General features: G+C 38.2%; 1 protein-coding gene across 7 annotated transcripts in view; it reads left to right on the top strand.

Annotated features, from left to right (window-relative positions):
• Positions 1-16296, top strand: part of VPS13B (vacuolar protein sorting 13 homolog B) — a 358159-nt gene that overhangs the window by 182406 nt on the left and 159457 nt on the right. For 5 of the 7 annotated variants that reach the window (XM_035126123.2, XM_035126121.2, XM_035126122.2 and 2 more), the window contains exons 25-29: positions 953-1159; positions 6540-6711; positions 7794-7908; positions 10573-10714; positions 12751-13159. In XM_035126123.2, the coding sequence (XP_034982014.2) occupies positions 953-1159; positions 6540-6711; positions 7794-7908; positions 10573-10714; positions 12751-13159 (1045 nt within the window). Of the gene's footprint in view, positions 1-952; positions 1160-6539; positions 6712-7793; positions 7909-9974; positions 10042-10572; positions 10715-12750; positions 13160-16296 lie in introns of those variants that run through there. The other 2 variants (XR_004693247.2, XM_035126124.2) reach the window with 2 other exon arrangements.

The raw sequence follows: 16296 nt of genomic DNA, 5'->3' as shown, positions 1-16296 counted from the left end.
ATACTGAAAGATGTTAAATGTATACATTTTAAAAAGTACACCTCTTTACAAAAAGCTGTGTGGCAAAATGCATGAGGAGGACTGTTTTCTATCTATGTTTGATTTAAACATAAAACATTAAAATATTAATTGAGAGGGATTTTGGGCTCTTACAAAAAAACAAACAAATACCTCCAACGCTGTAGCTATATAAAGACAGTGAAACCAAAATCTGAGGATAAATCATATTCTCATATGTACAAAATTAAGTCCTGTTTTCTATCAAATTTAAACTGACAACAGTGTTTTTCTGCATCTGTTCTGCCCACATTAGAAGCCAACGTCATTCTCTGGATATGTCCCGAGGCTGGAGCTTCTTTATAATATATGAAAATTTTGATTCCCCTCACCCTCAAATAATGGCAAGCTGGGTATGGTGTCCAGCTGTGCATCTGCTTATGTATCGTGTTTGCAGATTCCCTGTTCTTTTTAAAATACAGTATGTGGCAAACTGTTGTCATACAGATTCTATGATTAATGCTTATTTGTGAAGCCTTGTGTAAATACCTTCGAACTGAGTCAGACAATGCAGAGTTATACAGAGTGTTTTGTGAATACTGAAAAGACACATTCCAAGAGACTGTTCAGTCCCCCCCCCCCCCCCCGCAGACTGAGAACAGCTTCATGTCTGCCATGAACAAATAATTTCGCATTTTGCAAACTATATTGCCTTTGTTTTTAGAATTTGAGATTGTTGTGAGTCCACTGAATGGGATGAGCATTTGTAAGAGCCTGTGAAAAAGTGTATTTTTAAAAAAGTATTTATTAAAACTCTACCTTGCCTAGGGCTTGCATTTTTATACTGTTACATGCTTTATACCGTAGCAAAAATGATCAGGTTGGGATCTTTACATTATAAAATCTTGAAGTTATAATGATTTGCTGATCCTTATTACCTTTTTTCCCGTTTAAGGTGCAGCTGCTGTATGAACTAGCAGATATAATGAACAAAGTCTGGAATAAGATTCAGAAGAAGGGTATTTTGCACCAGTCTCCAGCTTATACAGAATCCACTTCAGGGCCTGCACCTCCAGGCTCCCCTGTCAAAAGTAGTGTTGAGACAGTTCCACCAGATACCAGCACATGTAGCCCATCTGCTGACATTGGAACAACTACAGAGGTAATTAAAAATTATATTGACATGCTATGGTAATTGGCTAAGAGTCTGAGGAAGTGACCAAATAGGAATCCACAGGATAAAAGATGTAAATAAATGAACATGGATAAATATTCATTGAGGTTTAATGAACCATGCTCAGCATCAAACCTTCACAAAACAGAAAGAAGTGATACAAATAGAACATTATGAATGCGTTCATTGTTTATTTTCATATAAATGAGCTGCAGTGAGCCTTAGGCTTGTCCTTCCCCACCCCCTCCCTATCCAGGTGCAGCAGTGAGGAGGAGATTGGAAGCTGCTGCTTCTGTTTTTGATACCATAGTTCTCCTCTTGGTATCATGAGGTCACTGGATTGGTCACGAGGCAAGAGAAGAAGCTCTTTGGGAATGTGGGCAGTTCCCAATCAGCTTTTTGCTCCTGCCTGAATGAAGCAGATACATCACTCTTGGCTCCCACTGTCTTGTGGGGCATACTTTTAGTTTGCACTTCCTGGATAAAGTTGCAAATTATATTGACTATTATCCTGAAACATGAAGAGCCATCTTGTGCTGCTGCAGATATAATGCCATTCCCTGTCTCTTTTAGGTGGGTCTATATAAAAACCATCTCACTTTTTTCATATTAACTCAACCAAGTCTGGTCTAATTCTCCTACTTAAGCCAATGGCAAAACCTATATGTGATTTGTAACTTTGCCCATGGGGGAAACAAAGCAGAATTCTAAAAGAATGTCTGTCCGATAATGATTTCCCTTTTCCTTCCTTCCTTCCTTCCTTCCTTCCTTCCTTCCTTCCATCCAAGAAACACTTTCGACCAGGGTTGGGGGATATGTGGCCTTCCTAGATGTTGTTGAACTCCAGTTCCCATCATTTCTGAACCACAGGATTGATGAGAGTTGGATTTCAACAACATCTGGAGGGCCATAGGTTCAGCAAAACTGCTTTAGGCAATTTCTACTTTAAGCAACAACAAAAAAACCCACCCAACAACCTAGATTTTTATTGTATTTTGGTAGTTATCCATTATACTTCATTACTCATAAATTACCTCATTTTAGCTTCAGCTAGCTTTCTTCTAACATCAGATCTGGCTCAATAGGTTTCCATGAACACCTAGCCAATTGCTCTGCAAATTGATAGTAAAAATATACTATGTTGTGTAATGATTTGTTTAAGTAGGCCATGTTGGCAAGCTATGTTTCAGTCTCTCTTGTGGCATTCTAATTCCAGGGTGCTTCAGCATGTGGTGGCTTTGTTTAAAAAGGGAGCCAGGAATAAATTTTCCCGTGCTTCCTTAGAGAAGCATTTTCCTGGTTACATTAGAGCAAATACATTAGTTGATAGCTGATGGGAAAACCAAACACAGGATAAGGTCTTTCTCGACTCTGCCAGAAGTTCCTTTTGGATTATCTTTTGGTATGGACCAGGATTTACTTTCAAAGGATTCACTTGTTGGAGAATAGTGCTAGGGACACCAGTAGATTCTGCCCCCTTCAAGAGGCTGTGACGGTGCTTGACTTGGACTGTACCACCTACCTTGAACACAGCAGTTTATAGCACCTACATCGTTCTTAGGCTGGGGAGGCAGCAACAGCAGAGGTTCAGAATTTGATTGCAGAAATTATTAAAGAAATGGAGTCCATGAGAAAATAGGTTAGATTTAGAGACCATAAATCTCTGAATCAGGGATCATCTGAGATCTGAATATAGTTTATTACCTTCTTCTTTTACTCTGTATTGTGAACAATAATAGTATAGTAAACTCATTAAGTTAAAAGAGTTTGTTTCATCAGGGTTTATAATATTTTAGCTATGTTCCAATTACTGGAACATGGTACGGTGTAACATTTCCTGGGTATATTTAGATTATTGTTGGAAGGGGGACTGCTCTGAAATTCGTTACTGTTTTGTTTATACATCCAGTACAATTTATGTTTAAAGCCTTGAACGTTGTCAAATAAAAATACGCTTGCATCCTTTGTATGAATTTTTTACGTCAGACATTTCACAGTTAAAGCATACTACTTCTCTTCTGGACCAGAATGATTATTTTGAAAGGTTTCACCCCTCAAAGTTCTTTCAAGTATACAAGTCTTTCCATAAATGAACTGGGGGCGGGGAGGGAGTTGGGGTGGTATGACCCACTCCAACAATTGTTTGTATTAAATAGCATATGAAGTATTTATTTATACTATCCATAGATGATTTATACATTTAAGCTGTGAGTAATTCTTTTCATGCTGACAGGTTGATAGGGAGTGCTGCTCTCTTATGTGTGTACAGCTATCAGGATTCCTGAATTTCAAACTGGGTGGTGGCTAAGATGGAAACATGAGTGAGAGGCTAAAGCACCAGAGCTTAGAAACAGTTAATCATTTTTACCACCCCTGTATTGGAGCGAAGGTAGTATGGACTACAACAGGCCACTTGTTACTGTTTACTTAAGTACAAACAGTTGAGGAAGTGTTTAGTCCTTGGGGGAGCTGTATGACTGAACAGAAACACAGAAGTTATTTTGATAAGGCAGAGCGGTAATTTGCCCAAAACTCTGATCATCCCTTAGCTTTAATGCAGGCCAAGGATGAAGGCCCTATATGTTTGGTTCCTCCAGATGAATAAAGATAAATTCTCCTGGAAAAATAAACTCACTATTTTGGGTCAATTTGCAAGAACTGGCAAAAGAATTAAACTGTGTACTTTAGGGCTTGGCATGAGGAGGGGTGGGAAAATAGTTCAGCCTTCTAGATTCTGGCATTTTTATGGATTTGGATGCAAAGTGGAAAATTAAGGCATAGATTTACTTAAGTATGTATGCGAGGAATTAGGAATTCAAAATAAAGCGGAATGAGAAATAAAAATGTTTCTTGTCAGTACAGTATTCTAACATTTTGATTGGAACCTAGTATTTCAAAAATAAAAAATTAAACTTATGATGGCCTCTAAAAACACAAACTGCATGGAAAGCTGTTTGTGTGAAACATGATTTTAGACGGTTCTGATCAGGACATTAAAATCATTCTCTGTGCAGTTTTTTCTTGTGTTGTCTTAATTGCACAACCAGTTTTCTATGCAGTTTACATTCTCAGCTAAAATCACACTAGCAGTTGCTCATTCCTTCCCGCAACTTGGATTAAGCCGTAAAATGGGAGATGTTTTGAGCAATCATCTTTGAACATTTTTTCCTTTTCTTATATTTGACAAGGAATGAGAAAAACATTGAACAATTTACATTTCTGTATACTTCAGAAGCAAGGGCATGATGGCCCATGCATCTGTGATAGATTTTCTGTAATGTTTGGTTCATACAATGAGATATTATGTGATATTTTCATGCAGTTATTACCTAAGAAGTGTTGTCGGCTCAGATAACATTTGTAGTGTACTTCTCAGAATTTGCTAGGTTTGCTGTTGTATTCACTGGAACACAGATTTGAGTCCTTGAAAGCTAAACATGTGGAAGATAATTACATACTCATTCCTTCTGTAGAGAATGATTGAATATTTTTGAAATGCTTAATTTATGTTTGGCTTCATGAATTTAATTAATGCTACCACAGGTGAAGTTATACCCTAATTATTAACCAGTTGGTTATCTGTGGAGAGTGATTGAATTTCTAATATGTTCAGAATATATTTTGAAGCCTTTTCCCACACTCGGGTTTTTTTCTTCAAACATTGCAAAGATATCTGTAACTTCCAACTGCTAAACACAAAACAGATTTCTCTGGAAGGAAGTTCTACATCTCGGATTAAAGTCTGAAACAGCTGAATGCAAAAGTTTTTTTTTTTTAAATCCAATTTATAAATATAAAATCTTGCCATGACCTTGTTATTTTCTTCTTTCTATGACTTTTTGTTTACTATTGTTAGGATAGATCTTTTGTCATGAAAATAATTTTTGCAATTAGGTCAGTAAAAAATATAGTTTGGCAGATCAAACTCTGAAAATGATCAACAAAGAAATTCTGCAATGCTGCTGTTTTCAAGCACATGGAAAAGTATTCTTTCACTAAAATTAAATCACTTGGGAGCAGCAAACCTATCTAGAGAACATCAAAACTGACTTGAACTTCACTTTTGGACCAACAGAGAACACGTTTTCATGTTTTAAACAAGTAATACTTTGATTCCTAATAAGATATATTTGTTTACTTCTGTTATGCTAAATCCATACATTCCTCATGCAGAAGAGAGATTCTGACTCTTCGTCGCTTTTAATTTTTAGTGTTCACCCCAACTTATTTGTCTGTTACATGCTTTTGTACCTGACCAAGTGCATTGTAACTGGTTCTCAAAAGTTTATATGAAATTTAGATGAATTTTTTCAGGAAAAACTGGATGCAAGAAGGTGAAAATATAATGATGGACGTAGTTGTTTAGTTACAAAACAGTGGTGGGGAGGGGAGGAACTTGTTAAGTAGCACTATATCAAGGATGTCCAACTTCCAAGAGACTGCGATCTACTCCTGGGGGGGGGGGGAAAGTGGCAGTGATCTACCCATTTGGGGGTGGGGGGGAGTTCAGAGTTGTTGAGCCTTTTTAGGGAAGCTTCCCAAAGTTGTGGACTTTTTTTAAAACAATAAGTGTGCAGAATTAAAATAAATCGCTCACCAACAATGCAGCCGCTAACAGACGGACGCAGCGCTGCAGCAGACAAAGGATCGCTCACTTAACGACCGTTTGGACACCCCTGCGCTATGTCTTGAATTGGGCTCAGTAGCATGTAGGCAGCCAGTACAAGCTCTCCAGAAGTAGTATTATATTGTTCTGGACAACTGAACCTGACAATATTCTAGCAGTTGCATTTTGCACCAACAGCATCTTCAAGGGCAGCTCAGTTCAGAGTGCATTATAGTAGTCTTGCCAGGAGGTCACCAATGCAGCGGTTACTGTGGCCAGAGTTTCTCCATCTAGGAATGGCAGTAGTTGATGAACTAGAATAGGCAATCCATGACACTGATACTACTTCAAACTCCATTGAGAAAATTGGATAACCTGAAGTTAAGTACCTGTTGCCTCAAAAGGAATACAACCCCATCCAAAACAGGCCATTTACTCAATTATTGGACCTGACAACTCACAACACCTTTGCCTTGTTGGGATTCAACTTCAGTGTCTTGTGTCTCATCCAGCCCATTACCACCTTCAGGCATACTCGGCCAAAATCCCACTCTTTTCTGCCTCTGCATTGTAATTCTGTTGAATCTTCCATGGTCTTTTTTATATCTAGGGAGCAGGAAAAAGAGATATAAACACAACAGAAATGAACAAGATCATACAGAAAAGCATTTTACAAATGTATTTTATATAGATTGGATCTGAATATGATACATTTATGTTAGGTTTCTACTAATGTTTTGGGGTTTTGGTATTTTTTGGCAGGGTGAATCTCTACAAGGTGGCGATGATTCTCCTTTCTCAGATTCTGTTACCTTAGAACAAACAACAAGCAATATTGGCGTATCAAGTGGACGTGTTAGCTTATGGATGCAATGGATGTTGCCAAAACTCACTGTAAAGTTATTTGCACCAGACCCAGAAAGCAAAGGAACAGGTATTGCATACAGCATTTTTAAAACAAAACTAGTAATTTGAAGTTACCGGGCAGTTTTGTTCCAAGTCTTCTAGTATTAACAGAGATGGCATTTGAGAGTCCTAAATCTACAGTCTCCAGACTTATTTATTTAAATATTTTAGTCAAACTCAACAGTGAAAGCTCAGGATACGTTAGGGTTAAAATGACAAAACAAATATAGAAACACATCCACTTAAATATTAAGATAAGCCCAGAAAGATTAAAATCTTTACTTGCTAGTCTCCATCCCAGTGCATCTGTGACTAACTTCTTTTTCCAGCCAGTACATTCAACCTTTGCAACAGATTACTATTTGGCAAATGCTGTTTTTTTATGGCTGCTTGGAGATTGCTTATATATTTGGGGTTGGATCCAGAATTGCCCTCCTACAAATGGAAGGGCTCCTTGTGTTCACAGAAAGATCTGAGATCAATCAGGGACTCCTATCAGAATAAGTTGTAGAGAGGACTTTTAAGATTCCACTTTTCCAATACAGCCCCCCAGCCCCCAGTGTCACCTCCCATACTGCTCCGCTGAATTCCATAACCACCTGGAATAGTTTTGCAGAGGGCAGAAGGCACTGCAGAGAGAAGGAGGCCTCAAAGTATGGTCCCAGTTGTTCCTTGACAAGCAGGGCTTGTATTTCATGCCCTTCAAACTTGGTACCAAATGCAAGCTCCCCTCGTGTCAGTCTCGCTCAGGAACTCCAGAGTGCAGTCTGTCCCTGGCAAATGCTTACCAGCAGTGACTGCAACCCCTGCATGGATCAGCTGCACTTTGGAGTTCCCAGTTGAGAGCCCCCAAATGCAACTGATCCCTGCTACTAAATGCAGGGTGTGCAGTCAAGTGCCAAGCAGCTGGAATTAGCTGCAGAGCTATTCCTTTGCAACCCAAACTTGCCACCTCTTATGGAATACCTGCAATAGCTGTATAGGAAGACTTCATTTTTGTGGTAGAGAACTTCAAATAAAATATATGTGGTCGATGCATATATAAAATGACAACTTCTTAAGGGTTCGAATGCATGGCTTATTTTCACTGGATATTTATTTATACTGCAGAAATATGTGTTGTTGGTGAATTAGAAGACCTCAGTGCCTCAGTAGATGTACAAGATGTCTACACTAAAGTCAAATGTAAAATAGAAAGCTTCAATATTGATCACTACAGAAACAGGTAGCAACCACACCTTATGTGCATTATTATTATTATTATTATTATTATTTGTTAGTGCTCATGTAGAAACATTTTACTCTTCTTTTTGATCGGGGTGGCTAACCCGTTTCAGGCATTGACTCATGATCAACATTTCAGGGGCTGCATCTTATAAGTGGGCACTGCTGAAGTGTGAAAGTGGGTGTGAGGATAACTACAGCTCTGAGTTGAGCATTAGAGGTGTCCAGGGGGTTCCTTCCACCACTTACAAAGCAGAGAATGAGATCAACTCCTCCTTTTTGCCAGCAGCGCCTCCCTCTGCTGAACCTCGGTTTCATTTCCTGTGTTGCCTGGAGTAGTACCCACTTGCCCCTTTCCAATGCATACTTCTATTTTTAAAGAGAAGTATCCAACAGCACATTCCACTAGAGCAGGCACATCCTCACCTGCCTTTTCTACCATACACCTCTGGGAGACGATTGCTGTAGTAGACCACACACGGCCACCTGTCAGAGGTTAGCTGGGGTATATCTCACTGAGGCACCTTCCAGTCTTCCACGTTCATCTTAGAATGCAGTGTTGGGAACTTACCACGAACATTATTCTGAGCTGAGTCCCTTGGTGGTGTCCAGGGCCACACACTGTCAGGTGGTTGCAACTAATCACATATAGATGCTACTCTTCTCTTAACTGGATCTCCGCACTCCCCCCCCTTCCTTACAGAATCTGTGGGCTGGGGTGTTCTTTGTTTCTTTCATTCTCCTTCCCTTTAGAGTACATTATGCTCAACATTGGCATGAAACATAACTGAGGTTCAGCAGAGGGAGAGGCTGTCAGCAATGGTGATCTAATTTCCTGCCTTCTGAAAAGTTAAGAGGAATTACAACTCACTTAGACGCAGTAAGCTTCCATCTTCCCATTCTCGGAGCTTCCAAAGGTCTTTCCCATCAGCTATTCTATGCAATTTTAAATAAAATATTTTTTATCACTCCATTACTCATCCAGCAAATAAAATAAAAATTAATGGAAATTTTTTAGATGGGGAGGCTTGGGGTGCCCTACAAAAGCCTTTTGGCACCATGGCATTATAGCAGTGTGTGTGTGTGTGTGTGTGTGTGTGTGTGTGTAAGTGTAAATAGAAATCTCTAATATTTTTAATGTGCTTTTTGAAATTACACATTTTGGCAGGCCACAAAAACATATTGGAGTCTCAAATATGGCCAGTGGGCTGCTGATTAGTCACCCCTGTCTTTAGTGGTAGTGGTAATGATACAAATAAAAAAAGAGATGATTTGAAGTGCTATTGCTTTGCCACAATTTGCACATGTAAGAAAACAGCATTAGTTGTAATAAGAAGAATATACAGTACTCAGTGTGACAAAGAACATGCCTCTGCTAATATCTGTAGGTTTGATACAAATATTTACCTTCATAGTCTCTGGAGAGCAATATGTAGTCTTATGGTACAAACTGAAGATTATTTAAGGTTACCTTTCTAATCATTTTATCATGGTGGTTAACTTAAGACACGAAGCTGGATTTCATAACTATGAAACCTGAAGCTGATGTTTTGTATTTCACATTAATTATACTTTAACTATCACCTTCTGGAGTTGTTGTGTTTATGACAGTACTTGTGTGAAATTATGCAGCTATAACAAACAGCCTGTGGAATTAGGAAATATCTCTGCACCAAAACCTTATAATGATCTAGTGAAAAAAGGCTTGCACTCTGACAGTAAACAATTTTCTTAGTTTTTTCTTATTCTTCCAATATTGTAACTTTTTTTGTAAAAAAAACCTGCATGTATTATAGTAATTAATTCAGCATACTTTTCATATACAGTATCTATCCAAATTATTAAAATACTCTTTCTGTCTATAGATTTAGTGCAAATGCTTGATGCCACTGGTATATTCCAATATAAAATGGCTTAACACTGGTGGGTTTGTACAGTTTGGTTTGCAAATCAGAATGACTACTATATATATATTTAAAAATATTCAAAACATAGTTTCATGTAGTTTCAATGTTTAGATTCTGACCAGCTGCAGAGAACAGATAAGGTGAATGTTGTGTTTTCCAGACCAGGAGAAGGTTGGCAGTCTGGACTTTTTGAAGGCATATTCCTACAATGCAAAGAGAAACTTGTGGTGAGATTTTTGTAGCAGAATAAGATATTTAACCAAATAACTATCCTAAAATCTAAACATTTTTTTTCTCATGCAGAAGGGCGAAGGACTGCAAGAATGATGGTATAAACCACCAATAGCTTTTAAAATGTCAATTTGTTATTGTGGAAAAGGAGAAAATACAATTTCCAGCTTTTAAAAAGTCCATTAGTTCTTGCACTCCATCTCTTTCCATTCTAATAAAGCTTCTATTCCCTTTTTATAATTAATTGCAAATCAAATTACACTTGGACATTACCTAGGGAGAGTCCTGCTCTACTTTAATTCCTAATAATTTCTTATTCTACTGCCAAATAATTAGGCTGCGGCAAGTTTCAAGGTTATGATTTCCTTCTTTGGATTGAATTGAATTGTGATATTTGAGGTGAAGGACTTGCAAAGCCTGCAATGGATATTGGCAGAATTCAGCTTTGTTTTAAAATATATGATTCCCTCCCCCCCTTATGGCTTTATATTTGTTTTTTGCTTTTTTTTTGCCTGCATCACCTCAAGCTTTGGGGAAGACTCTTGGTCCCTGGGGAAATGTGGAGGTGTCTTCCTTTCCTGTACTGACAAGCTGAACAGACGTACATTGTTGGTTCGACCCGTCAGCAAGCAGGACCCTTTCAGTAACTTCTCTGGCTTCTTTCCCTCTGTAAGAAATCAATGCAATATGTATATTACAGAACTTCCATTAACAAACAGTAGTTTAGAATGATGAAAAGCTTATTTATCAAGCTGGTGTTTTTATTTTGTTTTAAAATAGCCTCTCTCTCCCAGTAATGTTCTGGCAACAAGTGTGGTCTGTCTACACAGTTGGGAAATAGGATGGCTTCAGAGCAAAGGAAGAATATTCACTTGAGCATCTTTGTGTGTTACAAATGTGACCCTAAAGGGAAGGTCACTTTGATGTTTTAAGCTGCCGTGCATAGGTTCTGGATAACTCCTGAAATATTTGAGCTGTGCTTAATTGAAGTCCATTGATTCCTGTAGCTCTGCTCTAAGCATGGCTAAAGCAAACATTTTACTAAAATTCAAAGCTGCAGATAATAGGTTTTATTGGGTCCAGCTAAAATGCAACAAACTAGTGATGAGGCTTTAAAGTTGTCCAAAACTCTTCTTCAGACACTGTGGATTAAGCAGCCCAAAAAGTGATGTGGGTGGAGAGAACTACTCTCAGCTTTAAAGATACATAGACTACCAAATTTTTGTGACTTTGGATGCCAACAATTGGTCTGAAAAAATGGGTTATTCTACTGTGGCCAATGCTTTTTTTAAAAAAAAAAAGTTTAGGTGTACTCTCATTTTGACTCAAGAAAATCACCATTTTATAGTTCAAATTGGGGAAAATAAATACAGTAAATGGACAAAAGTACAAAGATTCACAAAATGTTTAGGGGTATGCATACTCCTGCATCCCCCCAGAAAAAAGCACTTACTGTGGCTTTAGGGTTTTTCAGACATCCACATATGCATTATTTAAATTTGTGTATTTAAGATGTGAATCTTAAGACGTTCCATTTATTGGGAGTAAATCACTTGTTACTTTCCTGTGAGAAATTTCAACTTGTTGTCAATTTGTGGTGTGTGGTCACACCTTGCTCTCCCTTGGCAGAAAAAAAAGTAACAAGTGAATCTGACTGTTTGATTACAGCATCTCCCTGACCACCTAACTGAAAATGCACTTATCATTCAGCAGATCAAATAGCCAGGAAGACACTGCATTCAGATAAACACAGTACAGTCTGGTCCCCTTGTTACTTTTTCAAGGGCTCGGGGTGAGAAAGAGCCTGAGATTTTAACTAAGTTGAGGACACCCCCCCCCCATTGAGAGTAATGAATGAACAGACCCAGCATCAGTTAAGAAACCCAGCAAGGGAGGTTGTTGTTGTTGTTGTTATTTATTATTAAATGTTAGTGGAAGTTCTGTTCTCCATGATTATTTTCTGTCAAGAACATGTACATGCAGAATTACTGTTGCTGCTTATCTGAGTTACTTCATTCTAACACAAATGAAGCTAATTTACTAATTGTTTACCATTTAAAAAAATAATTGCATAAATGTAATTAAATAATCGAGTGTATCTGAATGACATTGTTTGAAAACGTATAAAGAGCCATTTGTGCTATTAGCTAAATTGTGCTGAGATACATTTGTCTTAGTAGAACATTAAAAGAATATGTCTAAATTCATTGAACATACAGGAGCATTATTGTATTTGCAAAGCTCCTGTTTAAACAAGGATTTCCCCATTGATTTCACAAAAAGGGTTGTATGAATAGAAATTCCACTGTTATTGAAATGAATGGGGTTCTGCAGAACTTTGGATTAGACCTCATAGAGTCAATTCGTTGACTATTCTGCTATTGGCTTTGGTGGGATTTTGGTTGTGTTGGGGTGCAATGTGCAAGCTTGCTACATATTCATTGCATCTGAACAGAAAGTTGTCAAAGTCAGCATACCCTGATCTGAAACAAATGCATTTTAAAATATCAGTTGTATTTAAACCAGTTCTAAGATTAGCCATGGCAGTTAACATGTACTACAGAAACCTTTTCATCTGATGTTCAGGGAAGTATATACCTGAAAATAAATAAAAAAATGAAAGGGTTGATTGACAAAAGTTCTCATAATTTTTACACAGTGCAAATTCATTACTTATTTCTCACCATTTCTATTTCCTGATACAGGCAACTGCAAAACTTTTGGAAGGTTCTCATCAGCAACATGGATTTCTGTCACTGACTTACACAAGGGCAGTCACAAAAAATGTCCGTCACAAATTGATTTCAAGAAATGAGCGAAGAACTTTGCATAAATTATCTGAAAGTTTCACTGATGGTTCTCCTCATTTCCTTCATGAGATTCTTCTCTCGGCTCAGGCATTTGATGTTGTCCTCTGTTTTCCTTTTCTCAATGCAATTGCAAGTATATTTCAGGCAAAACTGCCAAGAAGCCAAAAAGAGAAAAGAAAATCACCGGGCCAGCCTATGAGGACTCATATTCTCACATCTCGGAACTTGCCGCTTATTTATATCAATACTGGGGTAATCAGAATCTTTTCCCCCAAAATGGAGGAATTGCAGCACAATATTGAAGGTACTATATTCTCCACCTTATATTAATACAATAAACATATTTTTCTTGGATACTGTTGTTCATGAAAATGCTGTCTCCACTATATATATATCTGAAGGGTCCTCATTGGCTTGTTCTCCAGTCATGATTTGCAAATTTGAGAGAAAATCCTTTAGAAGTCCAAAAAAAGCCTTTCCGGTCATAGAATACATGTAAGCTCAGGGTAGCTACCTCTGCAGTGACCTCTCCAGGTTTCCTCTTATTAACCTTCCCAGGGAAACACTTGTGGCAAAGGACTACTGTGCTTTTGTTATATGTGTATATTTTTGGCCTTTCGTTCAGTGCTCAGCTCTACCGTGTCAAATCAGTGGTTGAAGTGGATTCATATACTGTCTATATCCAGTATACTTAATTAAATCTATGGTTTTGACATAATAATAGGCAGTAAACCTCAATTTGCCCTTTGTATTCTATGTAACATACAAGTTTCAGGCATGCATAAAGATGCAAGCAGTTGTTAAAGGATGTACAGTGGAACTTCGGTTTTCAAGCGTCTCAGAAGCCGAACATTTTGGGACCCAGAAGTAATTGCTTCCATTTTCAAACACGCCTCGGAAGTCGAACAGCTTCCAAGACGCATTTCTCAATTTTCACCATTGAAATTGCCGACAGCCCTTTGTGCCTTGGCTCTCGAAAGTTTCAGAAGTCGAACAATCTTCTGGAACAGATTACGTTTGACAACCAAGGTTCCACAGTACAATTGCTTTCTAGAGTGCTCAACTATCCCTCCCCTTCCCAAGGCTATGTCTTGATTGCACCAGGAAGTATTTAATTGTCAGAGATTGAAGTGGGAGAAGAAAGCTAGTGAGGTGACTTCATTTCAAAATAGCTCAGTCATGTCCATTGAAAAGTAACAGGAAGGCATCCCATCCCACTTTATAGCATTTTGAGTGCTGCCCACTTCTCATTATTTTACCTGGCAGCTACCTGCCTTCTCACTTCCTGTCTTGATGGAATACGTTGAAAGACAGCAAACAAGCATTCTAATACAGGGGTAGGAAACTCCAGAAGTTGCTAGACTCCAATTTCAGCACAGCCAGTAGTCAGAAATAGATAGGATCTGTCGTCCCTCATCTTCTGGAAGGCCAAATATGTCTTCCCCCTTGCAAGCTCTACTACCTGCAGAGAATATATTGAGCTCTTCCAGTCCTAACCCCGTTTCCATTAGGGACCTAGAAGACTAGCTTGTTTTCTCCCTCTTCTTCCAAGGATTGGCTTAGTCTTCTGTGTGGGTAAATTGTTTTCTGCCAAGTGATTAATAATAGGTGCATTTTGGACAAATCAATTCATTGCTTTTTGAACTAGAGTAGTTTCCCGTGATCTTGAAAGTGGCTTCACACAGATCAAAAGGTCCTGAATGGAAATTTCATTTGAAATTTCCCCAAAAGGAAATCAATGTCAGACTCGTATGTTAAATGTGACAAATGTGCTAATGTCTATTTTGTGGTGGGAGGCAGATAAATAGACATATGTCCACTTCATTGATATACAATGATATTCAAAATTCATATTGATTTGCTTTGTGTTCCTACTGTCAAAGCCCAAATTAGTCAGTTTGCCTATTGTTGGGCTACATACTACAGAAAGATTTTTTTTTTTTTAATGCTGTCCATGGGATTATCATTTTGCACATGCTCCTTCACAAAGGCTGTAGCAATGTTAGTTCATTTGGGTGGTGCTGAATGATACTTTATTTGATCATAAGTGAAAGCATGCATGAAATATGATGCTTAGAGCTACATTTATTTAACAGACTTACTTTAAAAGTCTACAGATGGATTAGAGGGAGCCCCAGGAGTCAAATAAGCACCACCAAGAAGCTAAGTTTGATGATTTAGAAGTTGTGTAAAGTTGATAGCATAAATGTCCTGTAGTTTAAAAAGAAAAATGTTTTTGAGGTTAGCTTAGACATCTACCAAAGGATTTGTAACTGAAAAAACCTGAGTATCTGTTTAGCTTGATTAAAATACAAATGCTTTTTCCACCTAACTTCCCACATAACCATGGCTTCCCAACCCTATTTTCCCAAATAGTTTATTATACCTTATCTTCAGTGCAGTTCCTTAATTATTTTTGATGTATTTCATAAGTATTTGATAGCATTGCCTGACACACCCACACCCCTGCCATGGTTTATTCATTAGCTGTGTGTCCAGATTGTTAATCATAGTCTCAGTATGTCTGTCTGATTCATCCTGGACGCATCTCAGTGGTGTTGCAGAAGCCAGCTTTTATATACACAACACACATACACATGAGTCTTCTGAGCTGCATGTGAAGTTTGCTTGTTCTTTCCACATCAAGCAACGTGTTATTTAGTAAAGTACTTAGCACTCACCACACTCTTAGCATCTGTAGCTGAAAGCTTAGCTTTCAAAACAAGTTGTCTGGGATATCTCACTGGGTGGCCACAGATGGGGAAAGGGGATTGAAAGCTTACGTACATCCTCAAAGCATAGGCTTGTGGAGAACACTAGGCCCAACTGCATGTATATATATCGGATGTCACTGTCAGCTTCTAAAATGTCATAAAATTCTTCATGGGCAAAAAGAAATGTTACGGGATATAGAGTCTGTACTGAAATACATGTTTACATCTTTATTTCTTCACAGTATACCTTGTATTTTTTAGTAGCCGTGTTAAAATTAATTGCAATGATGGCAAAGGCACAATATTTAATAGGAGCTAAAACTGTTAAGATCTCTAAAAAAAAAAAATTAAACACTTATTAGGTAATCGGTAAGCTTGCCAGGAGTGCCTGGAGTGCTCTGGTCCATGGGGTCACGAAGAGTCGGACATGACTAAACAACAAGTTTGTGTATGTCAATACCCAACATTCTTTTCCATTCTTCCAGCAGCTAGTCCAAGAATCAGGACTTAGGGCATAGCTATGCCAATAGGGAAATACTTGTTTGTTTCCCATTAAGCTTTCTGGGGGAAAGTGTTTAGATTGTAGATTAGGACATCATTGGAGAAATTGTTTGTTTGGAGAATATTGTTTCTTACTCCAGACACTGAGATAGGTGTAGGGAGCAGTTTTAGCTCCCCCGCCCGCCCCAGCATAGTGTACCTGAGTCCATCCCTTTCCTTTCATATA

The sequence above is a fragment of the Zootoca vivipara genome, chromosome 8 (genome assembly GCF_963506605.1).
Source record: "Zootoca vivipara chromosome 8, rZooViv1.1, whole genome shotgun sequence".
In the NCBI taxonomy this organism is placed as follows: Eukaryota; Metazoa; Chordata; class Lepidosauria; order Squamata; family Lacertidae; genus Zootoca; species Zootoca vivipara.
This window is presented reverse-complemented; position numbering and strand designations above follow the sequence as displayed.